The 15907-nt window shown below is 39.4% G+C and overlaps 2 protein-coding genes across 3 annotated transcripts in view; both read left to right on the plus strand.

Annotated features, from left to right (window-relative positions):
* ARHGAP11A (Rho GTPase activating protein 11A) overlaps positions 1-3197 on the plus strand; it is a 32501-nt gene extending 29304 nt beyond the window's left edge. Inside the window, exon 13 of the mRNA XM_027869989.1 lies at positions 1-3197. Within this exon, the coding sequence (XP_027725790.1) occupies positions 1-1336 (1336 nt within the window). The 3' untranslated portion in view covers positions 1337-3197.
* A 1076-nt stretch (positions 3198-4273) lies between these two features.
* The window catches only part of SCG5 (secretogranin V), a 74948-nt gene continuing 63314 nt past the window's right edge, over positions 4274-15907 (plus strand). For both annotated transcript variants that reach the window (XM_027870123.1, XM_027870124.1), the window contains exons 1-2: positions 4274-4311; positions 10160-10391. In XM_027870123.1, coding sequence (XP_027725924.1) covers positions 10175-10391 — 217 coding nt within the window. In that variant the 5' untranslated portion in view covers positions 4274-4311; positions 10160-10174. The remainder of the gene's footprint in view (positions 4312-10159; positions 10392-15907) is intronic.

Below are 15907 nucleotides of genomic sequence, written 5' to 3' on the forward strand. Positions count from 1 at the left end.
TGGGAGCTCTCTTAGTGGAGATGAAAATAATTTAACCACAGAAACTTTAGTGAAAATTCAGAAAGCATTTTCTGAATCTGGAAGTAATCTTAATGCTTTGATAAGTGACAATCCTCCCTCAGAATCTTATTCAAGAAAAGAAAAATTAAATGAAGTACCTAATGTAGAATTTAGTCCAGAGAAGAATCTATCTGAAGCTAAAGACTATCATGAAATGACAATGCTGTCTATGGAAAAGCATGATGAAAACCATACTAATAAAAAGGATTCCATTGTTCCAGAGCAAAACTTCTTAGTAAATCAAATTCAAAATTTGGTAACAGATACCACTATGGAATCTCATACAATTCAGAAAACAACTAAATCGGATGAGAGTCTTCATTTAAATATGCCCAAGGACTATTTAAATAAGCAAGAATTTCCTAGGAATGACCAAACAAATAAACAAGAACTCCCTAGAGACAAAGAAATCATGACAGTGGAAGAGACTAAAATTAATATTGAAGAAAATGAACTGAGTTGCTCTAATTCTGAGGAAGTTGTCACCAAATCTTCAGGACAGATTACATGTCATATATCAAAATTACCTAGGAACATAAGAACTGTTCAACAGCAGTCTTTGGTACAAACTTGCGATAAAACTCTTCCAGGGGATTTTCAGACGACAGATCATGGAAGGGTTTCAGATCACATACATTGGTTTAATAAACTTTCATTAAATGATTCAAGAACTGAAAGCAAAGTTAAGTCACCTCTGAAATTTCAGCGTACTCCTGTTCGTCAGTCTGTCAGAAGGATAAATTCCTTAATAGAAATGAATAGACAGTCGGGGAGGTTGGCCAGTTTGAGAGAGGTGCCTTCCCCATTAGTTAAATCCATTAGCTGTGATAGTGATCTTTCTTCTCATATAGAAAGCACATCAAACAATTCCTCTGCTGCTCTTTTTTATTCAGAGCATAAGCAAAAACAAAAGTTTGTGCCATGTGACCAGTCAAGCGCAGAGCTAACTTCCAAATCCAGCATAGAGTCATCTTCTAAACCTTGCCCAAAGGTGAAGAGACACCCAGACTCATGGGGTACTTCTCTGAGACCTACAAGAGTTTGCAAACAGAAGGTGATACTTGGTAGCCAAATCAAGTCAGTTTTGGATGACCTAACTAATCATGAGTCATTAAAATCTGTTGTAAATACAAGTGCAGCTTTTTCTGTTGGTACTCAAGAGAAGAGTGTTGTCAGAAAACCACCAGGAAGAGAAAGGGTTTGGTATAAAGGTTCTCCAAAGAATCCAATAGCAAAGGTTCAGCTACTGCCAACAACTAAACCTCTGGAACTGTAATTACAGAACATTTTTTTCTTGATTTAGTAATGTATATAGGATTAAGATTCTGGTGCTTGAACTGTAGCATATATCCATGCCAGTTTGTAGCTCAGACTGATTGTTTTATTGGTTTTTTTTTAATGTTTTAAAATCTCAGTGACAAATGTCTTGGGTTTTTATGTTTGTACAAATTTCACTGCCCTGATTTAACTTTAAAAACGTTTTTCTGACTGGATTTATGAGTTGTTCTTAAGACGTAATTTTTTTTTTTAATAAATGGCTTTGGAAATGAAAGGAAGACTAGGCTATTGCCTCTTTGAATTCCTAAGTTAGATAAAATTTCAGCAAAGAAAAAGGCTAGATATGTCAAGAAAATAAATTAATTAACTATTTTTGTCTTATTTCTTTAATTATATTGTTAATATTCAGAATCTTTGTGGAAAGTTTCATTTGATACCTTTACTATTGATATAACATTTTTGAAACTTCTCTTTTGTTCTTTAAAAAATGTTTCAACATCACATATACTTAGAACAAGTGTGTTCTGCTGTGCATTTGCATGGATTTTTATAATGTGTTTGAGTCAGTCCGAGTTATATTGTGGTGTCTCAGTCAGGCCAATCAGTGTACTATGATTATGATGCAGAAACAACTGATGACTTTTAAGCCATACTGTATGTTTAAAGTTAATTTGCACAAATATGTTTGTACCTGTTGTCTTGTCCTATTTGTAATTAAAAGTATTTAAGGAGGAAGAGTAAAACTTGAGGTAACTTTGATCTTTGGTGATTCCTGTATACAAATAATTTGGATTTTGATATAATTGAAACATCAATGTACATTCAACTTAAGATGAAGGCTTGTAATGATTGTGTTTAAATGTTATTTATTTAGCATAGATATTAAAATAAGAATGTCCTGGAAAATTGTCTGAAACTATAAAAAATGTGTCAGAGATTGAATATAAAATGTTTTGTAGGGGGAAAATTGAGAAGACTAGTTTGGTAGAGTGATCGAGGGGGAATAACAGGCTGGAACCAGATTGTGAAAGGTATTTTTAAATGTCAAATAGTTGTTTAGATTTTTTTTCCTAGTGGGGTAATAGAAAGTTGCTGAAGACTTTTTGAGTAGAGGAGTAACATGGTTAGACGTGCCTTAGGGATGGAGACTGGACCTGTAATTTCTTTGACATACGGATTTTCCAGATGAGGAAGCTCCATCAGTAAATGGAGTCAGCACCTTCTTTTCAGTTTATAGTTACAGATAGTTCTGTACCACTGAGAGTTTGTGACTTGCCCTGGGACACACAGCTAGTATGTGCCAAAGGTGAGACTTGAATTCAAATCTTACCAATTTCAAAGCTAGCTCTCTATTCACTATATTTCCCTGTAGCTGGATCATAGCTTTTATGTGTAGGACTACAGATTCAAGTCCACTGCCCCATGCTGTCTCTTTCTAGGTCTTGCATTCCTTTGAACTTTTATTTTTGGTCTTAATCTGTGAATTTCATCAGTGAAGGGAACTCCTATCAATGCAAATTGGCAGGTGTTCTGCCACTAGATTGTTTTAGAGTTGCCTGGGGCACTGAGAAATTAAAAGACTAACCTAACCCAGGGTTAAAACCTCCAGGTTGGAAGCTGATTCTTTAACTTAGACACCATGGTTCCTTTCTGTCCTTTGAAATAGTGATTTTCAAATGTATATCTACCTTATTTTCCCAGACAGTTCCTCCTGCTCTGTCATCATACTGATCATTCTGCACTCCCACTAACTCCCACCATCACCACTAACAAAAATGGGTTTGGATTCCTTTATTCTAAAGTTGTTTCATTATTTGTTCCTATTGCCAAAATCTTTACAAATTTCCTGACACTATTTCAACCTGTTCTCTCCTGTCTACACAGCTATATCTGTATGCCCTGTTATCCTCCTTCAATTTAAAATAAAATGGAATTTGTAATTAAAATCCTTTCTAGGATGACATGATTGGGGAGGGAGAGATACATATTAGCATATTCTTTATTCCAGCATGGAAGAAATTTGTATTTTTTTGTTGTTGTTCAACAAATGTTAATTAAAAACCTAGGTTGAGTATACCATGCTAGAATAAAATATAGTCCCTGCTGCAGAAGCAGCTTACTCTCAGTTTAGGGTAGCTACGTGGTGCAGCGATGGAATGTTTGACTTGAAATCAGGAAGGCCTAAATTTGAATTCTGCCTCACAGTAGCTGTGTGACCCAAAGTATGATGTCTAACTGAGGCTCATTGTAATAACTAAAAAATGATGCCTTCCCTCTATTGATTATCTCTAATTTATCTTGTGTGTGTATATATAAACATATGAACATAGTTGTTTTCATATCTCCCCCATTAGAGTGTGAGCTACAAGAGAGCAGGGACTTTTGGCCTTTTTTTGTATCCTCAGGCTGGCACGTAATAGGTGCTTAATAAGTACTTATTGACTGAGGAGTGACCCTACACAAGTCTATTGAGGTCTCCCAGCCCGTTTCCTTGCTTGTAAAATAGGCTCACAAGGTTGTCATGAGGGTAAAATGAGACAAATGTAAAGCGCTTTGCAAACCTTAAAGCGCTATATAAATGTTAATATTATTAATCTAGCTGGGGTTAAAAGATAACACAAGTCGCCCTTTACAAGTGCATACACACTTAAAAGGATTTCAAAGAACCACGGGAGCAGAGTTTTAAGTAGTGGCCTTGTCCTTGCGGGAGCCTTGAGAAAGGTGAACGTGAAGAAGCAGGCGCACACCGTATCCATCCGTGGGTACCTTGGTCCAGGCGCCATGGGGTGGGAGGTGGAGCGCCTGGGAGAGAGGCTTGGAGGGGAGAGGCTGCTGGAACTAGGCTGCTGTGGAGCCACCTGCCCAGGGGAGGGGCGGAAGGCGGAGCGAAGGGGGTGACGCACTAGTGATTCTTTAAGCCAGGCCCAGAGAGCTGGGCAGACCCTCGCAGGAGTACCCCTCTTAGCTGCACGGGTGAGTAGCCCTGAGGAAGTGAGGCATGTATTCCCCTCCCCCCCTTCACCCCTCGCCCACTTCGGTTCTACCTTGCATATACCCGTAAGCGAGCGCTTCTCTTAGAGATGGGGATGCAGGAGGACTGGAACTGAGGCCCGGATATTTGGTTTGGGATGTAGGAGGAGGGGATGAGAGTTTAATTTTGTGAGAGCTAAATTGGGGGAATCAGCTTGGGGAAAGAGGTAGTGATGGAGGAAAGAGATAAGGGGTTGGGGACTGGGGTGGGGCGGAGGGGGAGCGGGCGGAGATCTGATCTGTACAGAATTGTATTGTGTGGTGGTGAGATAGACACACACCCCGCCTTCGCCATCCGCGGGAGTGATGGAGATAGATGGAGAGAGACTTGGCTGCCACCTGCATTTTTGGCAGGAATTGCAGATTCTACCCTGGCACATTGCTGCCCGTCTTCACTGCTTTCTTAGGGTGGATCAAGAATAAAGTGAAGTTTTTTTTTTTTTCCATGAACTAAATCAAACCACTTTATATGAAAGCGTTTTATTGGGTGGGGGGGGGATGGGGAAGGAGGAAGAAAAACTTAAAAAAACGCTTTGTTGTCTAATTTTGTCCAGAAGTTATTCTCTAAGTAGAAGGAGAAAAATAGGGCGAAAGGGAAAAGTGAGAGGGAACTGAGATACTGACTGGTTGGAGGTGGAGATTAATTCTAGCAAGGTTAATGATTTGGACAGGGAAAAACAGTGGTGGAGTAGAAAGAGAAGCCAAGATTTAGTACATACTGCCTGGAGGAGCTTATTTTTTTTCCCTTTAACAGCATCATCTGTTCCTAATCTTAACAAACCAATCCCACCCCCCATCCTCCCATTCCCTACAATTTTGGAAAGTATAAAACTTGTGGTACTAAGGTATAGTGGAAACAGTTGCTGAACTGGGAGAAATGGAATCTGAGTTCAAATCCTGACTGATACTACCTTTGGGACCTTAGGAAAATCTCTTAGCTTTTCTGGGCGTCCATTTTCTCTCATAAAATGAAGAGATTGGACTAGATCATCTCCAAGGGCCTTTACAAGATCTTAATCTATTCTGATTTCTCTGCCTCTTCCTCCTCCATTAAAGGAGCTGAGATAGGTGGAAATGCTTTGAAAAGTTAAAAATACTATGTAATTTGTGAGAGCCTGCTGTAATGGATAAAAAGCTGGTCTGTGCCCAGAAGATTTGGGTTCAAATAAAACCTCTGACACATGCTGGCTCTGTAACACCCTGGATGAAACTTAATTGGCAGAAGGAATTTTCTCACAAAAAATTATCTAAACAATGAAATCATAGGCTGAGACCAACAATTTCTGTTTGTTTCTTTGTTATGAAGTGTTAGGTATGGGAGAAATAGAGATCAAACAATTTCATTTGTTCACTTCAGCTCTTCCTCAGCTCCTCAAAATCCTGAGAAGTGATGATGCTTAGAGATCACTTTTTCTGCTGACTGTCATATCCCCTTTTTGTCTCAATAAGGTAGAAGCTCTAGTTTATGGAGAAAAAAGCGTCCAAGGCACTGGGCTAGTTGATTTTACAGAGAGATAGCTCTAGTGTGGTAGATTGGGAGACAGTCAGAGAGGTGTGCTTGAGCTACTAAGAATCTGAGGGAGCCAGTTATTAAATTTTCAATGTGAGCATTTACACCTTGGAAATTAGCTAACATTACAAATCAGGGCTTCCTTTATTGTTTTGTTCATTGTCAAGATTTGAGAAAGGGATGGAGAAAATTTTAATAATGTGGATTAAATTTTAAAATGTATTGTGTGTACTTTCCTCTCTCTCTTTTCCTAAATCCCAGCAATAATTAAACATTTACCAGCATCTCCCTGGCACAGAAGACCTAGAGTCCTAGCTTATCCACTAATAGTTGTTCAAACTTTGTTAAGTCCCTTAACACCATTTAACTTCAGTTACTTCAGGAGCTGAGTCTGAGAAAGGTTAAGGGATTTGTCCAGGGTCACACAGTTATTAAGTTTCTGAGTTTTCGAACTCAGGACTTCCAGCTTTGTAAATTTTAAAACATTATCTATATTTCGGATGTTATTTCCTACCTTTTTCTGCCTGGAATAACACCATCCTGATGCCCACTCATCTTTGCCTGTTAAAATCATACTGTCTCATCTTTCATTTGGTGCCCAGCTTAAGTGTATATCCTCCATCATGAAGAAGACTCACAGAATCTGAAAGGTGTAAAGAGTTTTAGAAATCATCTAAGAGGAGCTAAGCCTCTCATTTTATAGGTGAGCTATCTTAGACCCAGAGAAGTTAAGTCACTTGTGCAAGGTCCCACAGTGGCAGTGCCTGTATTTAAATTTAGGTTTCCTAGATCAGTGTTCTTTAGTTGACAACACTACCTCTCTGCACTGTAATCATCCTAGCTAGCCTAAAAGATACCCAATACATATTCAAAAAATTGAATTGAATTCACTCTCCTTTTTCTGAATTTTCTTTTTTTTTTCTTTTCTTTTTTTTTTTTTTTTTTGGTTAGGCAATGGGGTTAAGTGATTTACCCAGGGTCACACATAAGTGTTATGTGTCTGAGATCGGATTTGAACCCAGGTCCTCCTGAATCCAGGGCCAGTGCTGTATACACTATGCCACCTAGCTGTCCCTTGAATTTTCTGAATAACATTTCATACTACTCATATGGCCCTTATATTTCTTGTACTGTAGTTACTTGTATACTCTTGCATTTGCCCTTATTAGAGCTACTTCAAAGCAAATAGAAAGTGTTAATACCTCCCTCCCAGTGGGCATTTAGTATAATGACTGCACTTTGTAAGTCCTTATTTAATATTTGTTGAGTGAATGAATGATGGTATCAGCAGCATCTCATACAATACAACTACTTTCCATTCTCTATCTCACTTTTCCCCCAGCCACTTTTCTTTCTCTTACTATTATGATTTGGTCCTTAACAATTCATCCTTGTTAGTCTTTGCTATTCAGAGGATAGGGTTGGGTAGAAGAAGAGAAGAGGGGAAATGATATTACTACTATACCCCTCCCATTAGTAAGGAAACCACCTCATTTTCTTTTGATTGGTTATGTAGTAGGGTGATATGCACCCATGAAGATTGGTTGAAGGCACTAGGCACGTTCAGCCTGGAGAAGAGAAGATTCAGGAGCAACATGATGACTGTCTACAAGTATTTGAAGGGATGTCATGTGGTGTAGAGATTAGACTTATTCTTTTGGGCCCCAGAGGGCAGAAATAGGAATGTTAGATGGAGGTTGCAAAGAAACCAGTTTAGACTTGATGTTAAGAAAAATTATCTACCAATTTTTGTTGTTATGGTGCAGTCATTTCAGTCACATCCCAACTCTTTGTGACCCCATTTGGGATATTCTTGGCAAAGATACTGGTTTGCCATTTCCTCTCCAACTCATTTTACAGGTGAGAAAACTGAGGCAAACAGGGTTAAGTGACTTGCGCAGGGTCATATAGCTAGTAAGTGTCTGAGGCCAGATTTGAACTTGAGATGATGAGGCTTCCTGACTCTATCCAGTGAGCCACCTAGCTGCCCCATACCTAACAAAGCTGTCTAAAAATGGAATGACTTTCAAAGCTAGTGGCTTTCCCCCCATGGGAGCTCTTCAGGCAGAGGCTAAAGGACCACTTGGTGGGTATGTTAAAGTGCATATTCTTTTCATGTATGGGTTGGACTAGATGGTTGGTGAGGTCCCTTTAACTCTCTAACTGTAATTCTGTGACTTCAGAGGGGATTGTGAAAAGGGCAAAAAGCTTGGGAATGCTCCCCTAACCTAGCCTTATTATGAATTAGTGTATTGATCCTCCTGGGTACAGAGCATTGTGTTAGGTGAAGATATTTCACATAATGTGTATGTGTGTGTGTGTGTGTGTTTATTTTCATGCAACACCTAAGCTTATGCCATACTTTGCACACCCACTAAAAGTGACTGGGTGGAGTCAAAGTACCAACCCTCTAGTAAGTTTTCAACTTTCCTGATCATATTCAAGTTGTCCTGGAACCTTGCAGTTCGGTCATAGATGTGGCACCATGAATATACCTTAGAATCACAGAATTTGGGGTTTTGAAGGTGTCTTAAAGGTCCTTTAGTCTAGCCTGTATCTGAACGTGTATAGAGATACAGCATCCTTGACCTCTAGTGACCTGTGTTCACCTGTGGTAAATTCCCTATATCCCTTTCCCTAAGTAGTCCATCCCATTTTTGAACAAGTCTAATTGTTAGGAAGTTTTTCCCTTATATTAAAGCGAAATCTGCTTCCTTGTAATTTCTCTTCGTAGTTCCATGTTCGGTTGTCCAGGACCAAGCAGAAGAAGTCTAATAGTTCTTCCACATACCCACTCAGTGTAGTGTAGTAGAAAGTATACTGGATTAAAAGTCAGAGGACCTGAGTTAAAATTCCCAGCCATGCTGCTGACCTCCTCTGGGGCGAGTAACTTTGCTTCTCTGGGCCTCAGTTTCCTCATCTGTAAAATGATGGGGTTGGACTGCATGACTTCTTGGGTTCTTTCAAGTTCCAAATTATGACCCTTTGAATCTTTCAGAAATTTAAGGGTAGCCATCCTGTGTCTCCTCAATCTTCTCTAGGTTTAACATTCTGATTCCTTTAATTAATATATGGCATGGTTTCAAGCCTTCTCACTTCTGTGGTCAGCTCCTTCTTAGGATGCAATGCTCCATATGTTGTCTGACCCAGCCAGAGTATGGCAGGGTTACCCACTACCTCCTTGGCTTTGAATATTAATAAAGACCAAAATTGCATTTGATTTTGATTTTGCTGTTGCCACATCACACTTTTGACTCGTATGGAGTTTTTGGTCCGTGCAATTCACCAGATCTTTTTCACTTTAATTGCTGTGTAGCGATATCCCTCCTGCCCTGCACTTGATAGTTGGTTTTTTAAAACCAAATGGCAGATTTTTATCTTTAATATATTCTGCCACATTTACAGTATTTATTAATCTATGATTATATTATAGAGAGGCACCATGGTAGAAGTCAGGCTTTAACTACAGAAGACCTGAGTTGAAGTCCAGCCTCTGGTACGTATTGGCTGTGTGATCCTGGGAAAGTCACTTAAATCTCTCAATGTTCTGGGCAACTCTGAAACTATATATTGCAGATGATTGACTTGCATTGTTAGAGGGACTATCCTCATCGAGGAGTTCCCTGTCCCAATGAAACCACAGATCTGGTCTGTGTCCCTCTTACGATTATGTTTCACCTTGTTAGCTTCAGCTTATCAATACCCATTTGGATCACTGTTCTGTCCTTCAGTATATTAGCTGCTCCTCCTAGCTATGTGCTATCTGAAAATTTAAAAGCTTGCCACCTATGTCTTCCATTAAGTCACTGGAAAAAATTTTGACTAGATTAGGACCAAAGACAGGGTCTAGCTTCATTCCATCATAGCCCTCTTCCCTTCAATGGGACATCGATCACTCCATTCACCACCACACTTAGGGTCTGGTTAGTCAACCAGTTCCAAATCCAACTCACTACACTGTCATCCAGTCCACATTTCTACATCTTGCCCAAAAGAATATTATTTTTTTTTGTTGTTTATCAAGATATGCTGTGTTCATATCCTTGAGAACAAAAAGAAATAAGGTTCATTTGACTTGACTTGTTCTTAATACACCCACACTGGATCATAGTGATCACCTCTTCCCTTTCTAAACTCTCACAGACCTAGAATTTTACCAGGATTTGAGGTCAGGCTCAGTAACCTAAAGTTTCAATCGCCTGCTTTCCCCCTCTTTTGAAAACCACACAGTCCCTTTTCCCCTTATGGCCAGTTGATAGTTGGTCTCTCTTCTTTTTGCAGGTGAGAATAGACTCCATGATGCTGCCTGCTGTCTTATACAATGTGGTGTTTTGGCTGGCATTAGGATGGACTCAGTCATCCGCTCATAGTCCTCGGACCCCAGACCGAGTCTCAGAAGCAGATATTCAGAGGTTGCTCCATGGGGTGATGGAACAGCTGGGCATTGCCAGGCCCCGTGTAGAATATCCGGCTCATCAAGCTATGAATCTCGTGGGTCCACAGAGCATTGAAGGTACTTACTATATTTTATCTCTCCTTGGTTTTGCTTTGGCTTTTATTAATTTAAAAAAAACCTATCGCATCCCGTTTGGTCCTCTCCCCACCATTTCCCTTTTCTAGGCTTTGTATACCCACATATTTACACAGGGCTATACCAAGGGGAGATTTGCTCTCTGTCATAATGTCTTAACTGTAAAATGGGAATAATAATGGCACCTGCTGCTCGGGGTTGTTGTATAGATCAAATGAGATAATATTTGTAAAGTGATTTGGCACTGTGGTGCCTGGAACAAAGTAGATGCTTAATAAATGTTTATTTCCTTTCAGGTCTTCCCATCCAATAATCAGCAGGCTGTGTTTGGGCCTGCCTAAACACATGCACTTATATCAGTAACTTGGTACTGCTGTTGATTTAGGCAAACTCATTCATTTCCATTGTGTTCCTCTGACTACATTATATTTCAGTAAATATCTCTATCTTTGTAAAAGCAGGAAATGCCTGATTAGTCACCCCAGCTGTTGTCATGGAGAAAAGGTTCCTGTGACTTTCAGAGTTTCCATTAATATCTTGGATACTGATTATATGTGTACTGATGGAGAGTTAATAGCTCACCTGGAAATTAAAAATGAGAGTTTATTCAGTTTTGTTTTAACCATCTTTGCTAAAAAGGAAAATAAAATGATCTGACATTTTTCACCAGTTTACTTTTCTCCTACTTTTTCTCCAGTTTACTGCCTTGTAAGGAATTGTTGTTTGGCTTTCATTTTTGAAGAGGACCAATGACATCACATGTTGTCTTGACTTTTGGGCATAGGGAAGACAGCACCAGGCATGGAGTCGAGAAGACCTGAGTTCAAATCCATCCTCAGATACTCACTAGTTGTAGATGCTGGTCAAATCACTTAACCTCTGTTTCCCTTAATCTACTGGAGAAGGAAATGGTAACCCATTTGCCAGGAAATCCCCAAATGGGATCCTGAAGAATCAGACATGACTGAACAACAACAATACCTGAAAATAGTACATCTTGGCTGTGTGACCCTAGGCAGATCACTTAACCTCTCAGTGCTCTAAACCAATGGTCAAACTTGAATAGAAGGGGGACCAACAAACTATACATGAGGATCTCTGCAGCCTGCATATTGAGTTAGAATACTGTGTATGTTTCATGGTATTTTTATCCATTTTTAAGCTATTTCCCAATTACATTTTAATCTGGTTCTGGATGTTCTTGGGAGAGTTGTGGACTATTTATTTGACATCTCTGCTTTAGACAACTCTGTTACAGAGAAGGTGCTGACTTGCATAAGTGGAGGGAGTTTCTTCACTTAGAAGTTCTCTATACCATGGGACAGCAAACTATGGCCTTTGGCCAAATCTTGTTGCCATCAGTTTTGAGTTGAGTGGTGTTTACATTTTTAAAATAAAGTTTTGTTGTAAAAAAATATAAAACAACTTTTAGCTCATGAGATTTGGCCCATGGGCTGTAGTTTGCCCACCTGGCCCCTGGTGTTTACATTTTAAAATAAAGTTTTATTGTTTTTAAAAATAGAAAAGAATTCTTAGCTCATGAGATTTGGCCTATGAGCTGCAGTTTGCCAACCTGGCCCCTGCTGTACACCAGTGAAAGCACAGGTCTAGTCCCTGACTCTGTCCTCATTCTGTCAATCAATATTGTACTGACTTTGGTGCCAGAAATGCTGGGTTTTAATCTTGGCTCTGCTAGTTTCCTATGATGCCACACAAGTTCTCTGAGTCTCAGCTTCTTGATCTGTAAAATGAGGTTGGTCATTCTTGTACTAGTTACCTGACAAGATTATTGTTAAAATCCCATGAGTTAGTCTTTGAAAAGGTGTCACTGTTGTTTGTCCTTATCAAGAGGACCAATGGCATCACAAGGATGATATCTTGACATGTGTGAATTGGATTTAAGTGAGGCAGAGCTTGGCAAAGTCATCAGCCTCACTTTCTTCTCCGGAGTCATAGGAGTCTGAGGAGCAAAGACAAAAGTCAAGATGGCTGAAAACACTGTAGTCTGTGCTTTCAAGGGGCTTACAGTCTGGCCAATAACAGCCCCTAGGCCAAGCCTCTGTTGCTTTATAAAACACTTTGTCAGTGGTAATGCTTACATAAATGTAATTGATTAAAGACCGAGAATCTCATGATTATGTCCCCAGTAAATAGCTATAAAAGGAATTTCTTTAGATGTGAATCTTCCTTTATCATGGACTACCCTTTTTTTTTTCTTTCTTGGTGTTGACTTGTGATTTCAATGGCCTTGGGAGCCCCCTGAGACTGTAGCTATCAATGCAGATTGGCATCTGTTTCACAACTTACAGTCTTAGAGAGTTGTCTGAGAAGTTAGTGATTTTACCCAGGGTCACACAACTCTTATTTCAGAGGCAAGACTTAAACCCAGGTTGTCTTTTTGTTTTGTTTTGGCTTTTCTTTGTATCATTCACTCTTGACACAGTACCTGGCATGTCAGGCACTTAATAAATGCTTGTTTACTTCCTGACTCCAAATCCAACTTTCAATCCTCTTCGTCATGCTATTTGCTAATACTATAAAATGAAAAACTGTTCCCATGCAAAAATATTCCATTCTGAATGGAACTGAAAACTTTTGATTAGGTAAAGATGGTGTCTACTACTATAGTATGCTAGGTATTATTACATATGTTGAATTATGCTCTCAGAAGTGCTTTGAAACATTTTTAGAACTCACACACACACATACACATGCATTAACCTCCAGGGTCTCTTTTCTGACATTGTCCCATTTTCTGCTGTTTGTTCTGGGTATGTCTGTAGTCGTATCCCACTTTTCATGATCTCATTTGGGGTTTTGTTGGTGAAGATACTGGAATGGTTTGCCATTTCCCTTCTCCAGCTCATTTTACAGATGAGGAAACCGAGGCAAACAGAGTTAAGTGACTTGTCCAGGGTCACACACCTAGTAAGTGTCTGAGGCCAGATTTGAACTCAGAAGATGAGTTTTCCTGACTACAGGCCCGGTGTTGTATTCACTGCGCCACCTAACTTCCCAACTAATGTAGTTGTAGTTATACAACCTGTGTTTCACAGGCACAGAGCTCAGAATTCTGTTCTCTTCATTAAAATCTAAGTTCTTTGAGGGCAATGACTCTTTTTGTCCTTCTTTGTATTATCAGCTTTAACACAATGCCTGGTAAGCACTTGATAAATGCTTGTTGATCGATTGATCCTCCTTTAGCGGAGGATAGTATTTATTTCAAAAAGCTCATGATTTCTTCATTGTGGGCACTCCCTTCATTAACACAATTTGCAACTTCTCCATGCACTAATAGATACTTGTCATGAGCTCCCATGGCTGAAAACACCCATTGTGTGGTGGCCATCCATTAAGACCTGGACCATCAGGCCCACATCAGGACAGGTTGGCTGACCTGTTGTACTTCTATATAATCCTATAGAACAGCTTACTTACCTTGTAGAGCTTGGCTTCTGTGTCACAGCACAATTTCCTGCATCTCTTATCCCATCCCCGTTTCTTCTCAGCTCTTGTTCCATTAAGTATTGACTCCCCTTTTGTCTGAGCCTCCATAATTAGGAACTTGTTATATACGATCTTACTATCTAATTGTCCTGTCAGGGGAAAGGCCCCTGATGATGTTGGGTGGACCCCTGTGAAGGATATATGCTGGAAGTGCATGGGCAAGAATCACAGCATGAGGAGGTGTGTGTATGTTGTAATCTGTACCATTGTGTGGGGGGGGTACCCTCATGAATGACATCATGAAACTCTTCAGGTGAATGTCAGACTTGGGAGAAACCTTAAGAATCCTATAGTCTTGGGATTGCAAGGACCTGATGAATATTATGCAGTCCTATGCCTAAAAAAATTCTATTCTATTAAGTTTTTGAGAAGAGAATAGTGCTAGTGCAAAAAGATGAGTGTTGTAAACTTAAACTTGCAATTTAAGTTTGAGGCCAGTGATCTCATATCCTTATTGTACAATCGAAGAAACGGAGGCCCAGAGACTTGTCTAAGGTTATACACCTAATAAATCGCTGAGTCAGGACTAGAATCTACATCTTCTGTGGTTGATTCTAGTTTTCTTTCTATTGCCTATCATTGTCTTCTCAAATCCAAATTTGTCATCTTCTGTCACCCTATTAAACTGGTTCTCTTTTCTGATTTGCCTGTCCTTATCCAAAGAATCACTGTTCTTCCAGTCTCTCAAGCTTGAAACTTTTGAGTAATTTTGGGGGCTTTCTTCTAGTTTACTTCTCATATCCAATCATTCACTACATCTTGTCCATTTTTCCTTTGAGAATAGGTTTGTTCCTTCCTCTTCATTCCCAATGCTAACACCCGTGTCCAAGGGAGGAAAAAAGAAAAGGAGGAGGGAAGGAAGAAAACAACTTTTTATTAAGTGCCTGTTATGTGCCAGGCACTGTGGGTTTTGCAAATATTATTTCATTTGATCTTTATAACAATCCTAGAGAATAGATACTATTATTATCCTCATTTTACAGTTGAGGAAACTGAGGCAGACAGAGATTAAGTGATTTACCCAGGGTTACACAGATAGTAAGCATCTGAGGTCAGATCTGAACTCAGGTCTTCCTGACTCCAGGCCCAACACTCTTAGCCACTGTGTCACCTGGCAGTTTCATCATTTCAATTCCTATTACTGTAATGGCTTTCTAACTAGCTTTCCTGCTTCTGGTCTTTTCCCCTTGCTTCTTCCTTCCTTCCTGCCCCCAATCCATCTTACATACTGTTGCCAGATTAATCCTCCAAAATACTTTTAATCGAGTTACTCCTCACAGAATTGGTGACAGGATCAAATGAAATAATATACTCAAAGCATTTGTAACCACCAAGCCCTATATAAATGTAGGGGATTATTATAATGTCAGGATTATCAACAGTGTACTGTGTCAAAGCTGAATTTCTTTGCCAAGTTTTCTAAGCTCTCCTAGGATCACAGCCCTTCCTTAATTCTTATACTACAGCAATGCCATCTCGTTACATCACAGCCAATTCATTTTTCATACTCTTATGCTTCAGGGTTTGAATAATATTTAATTGCTTTATGATAAACATTTAATGATGTTCATCATGGCATTGTCAGATGAGAATATGCAAATTACAGGGCAAAGTTAAATTGGAACCATTTGGATAACAGTATCCAAATAAACTGACCCTGGTGTCACTATAAAACTTGTCTAAAAATATCCCTGAAACACACAGCTTCAATGGTGCCATATGCCAAGGTCAGTTAATATGCCCAGATGGAATATTGTCATTTTTGTTGCCTGTTCTTCAAAATTTTTCTTCTCTTCTTTTTCTTCTTACAGTGTCTTTCCACTTTGAAAGGAAGAGTAAAGTTACCTTCGCTGTTAGGTCACTAAATCAAAGTTATATGATTTTGTGGAAACTCAACAGTTCTTGTGTATTTTAGCACAGGAGGAAATTTGGAGGAAGCAGTATGGTGAAATGGAAAGTCATTGGACCTGAGCTTGAATGCTTTTTATAGT

The sequence above is a fragment of the Vombatus ursinus genome, unplaced genomic scaffold (assembly GCF_900497805.2).
Source record: "Vombatus ursinus unplaced genomic scaffold, bare-nosed wombat genome assembly UNPS02014794.1, whole genome shotgun sequence".
Classification (NCBI taxonomy): Eukaryota; Metazoa; Chordata; class Mammalia; order Diprotodontia; family Vombatidae; genus Vombatus; species Vombatus ursinus.